This window comes from Asparagus officinalis, chromosome 3 (assembly GCF_001876935.1).
Source record: "Asparagus officinalis chromosome 3, Aspof.V1, whole genome shotgun sequence".
NCBI classification, from domain to species: Eukaryota; Viridiplantae; Streptophyta; class Magnoliopsida; order Asparagales; family Asparagaceae; genus Asparagus; species Asparagus officinalis.
In genome coordinates, this window is record NC_033796.1 from 62,985,599 (window position 1) to 62,987,053 (window position 1,455).

Genomic DNA, 1,455 nt, shown 5'->3' on the forward strand with positions numbered 1-1,455 from the left:
AATACAACTGAAACATGCAATTGAATATAATATCAAAAACTACTCATATTATCTACAGGCAAACTCAAATCCCATCCAAATGCTAACATGCACAATCATCAAAACCCTAAATCCTCCCAGCCCATTTAAACCCCAAATCGGATACCTAGCTCGACTCACCCTAGCTTGCTACTGCTCCCGGCATTGCTCTTCTCTTCCTCCGCCTCGTCCTCCTTCTCTTCGCTCCCTTCTTCTTCTTCCTCTTCCTCTTCTTCTTTAGCTGCATTCTCTTCTTCTTCCTCCTCCTCCCCTTGCTCCTCTTTGTTCTCGTTCTCGAGTTCTCTGAGGAAGAGATCGACCTGTTCTCTGATGAACGGTTTCTTGTCGCTGAGATCGAGGTCTAAGTCCGCCTCCAGCTGGCGGCGGACGGACGCGGTGGTCCGCAGCCTCTCCACGAGCTCGCCATCTGTAACCATTTCCTCTTCTGGATTTCTTTTGATTTTTCTTCACTCGATTTTGGTTACTTTTTCATCGCAGAGATTTTGGCTTCCTATGGCTTGGGGAAGGGTTGATTAAAAAAGCAACGTATTTTAGGGTAGAATTGGAAATGGAGAAATAACATGCAAGAAAATAGCTAAAAATCATATATATCATAACATATCATATCATATCATATTACATCATATCATATCATACTCCATTTAAAAGTACGAGTTCAGAAAAATCTTTCGGTAGACAAAAATACCCTTGAAATTTTTCCATTAAGTAAAATTAAATTAATAAATTAATGAATTCTTATTGGATATATATATAATGAAGATAAGAATATAGTTTAAATTGAAAAGTAAACCTGAACGAAATTATTAAATGCCAAATTTATAAATGTACACAAGATGAAGGGCGTTTATGTAAAAACCAAATAAATTAACGAGACATAATGTCTGCCCCAAAGGTCAAACCCAGGAACAACGCAGAGCTACACATGTACATAATGTGAAAGGGATATTGGCAAAATCTACCAAACAAATTAAAGAGACAAAAATCGTTCTCAAAATTATAAAAAAGAAAAATTAAAGTAAACAGCTGCGGACCGAGGACACAGCGTGATAATCTCTCACCGACTAAAATTCAAGTAGTTCATGGAACTATATAATTAGTTTTAAATTTTAATTATACTATTATTATTTAAATAGAACTCTATTTACAATTGTTGTCCTCTCAGATGCAATATCACATACTAATATACATAAGCTAAGAAATTACAACAGTTTTTATAGCACTTTCATCTCCTTCTATAGATATGTGTCTTTGTTATTTTCTTCTTATTAGATTAGATTAGATTATTTTAAATTAATTAATTATATTGTATATTTAATTTTTTCATATCAAAAAATAGTAATAATTTTTACAGCACTTTCATCTATTTTCTTCTTATTAAATTAGATTAGATTATTTTAAAGTAATTAATTATATTGT

General features: G+C 33.3%; 1 protein-coding gene across 1 annotated transcript in view; it reads right to left on the minus strand.

Annotated features, from left to right (window-relative positions):
- LOC109835203 (upstream activation factor subunit spp27-like) overlaps positions 1-455 on the minus strand; it is a 17,943-nt gene extending 17,488 nt beyond the window's left edge. Inside the window, exon 1 of the mRNA XM_020403188.1 lies at positions 160-455. Within this exon, the coding sequence (XP_020258777.1) occupies positions 160-455 (296 nt within the window). The remainder of the gene's footprint in view (positions 1-159) is intronic.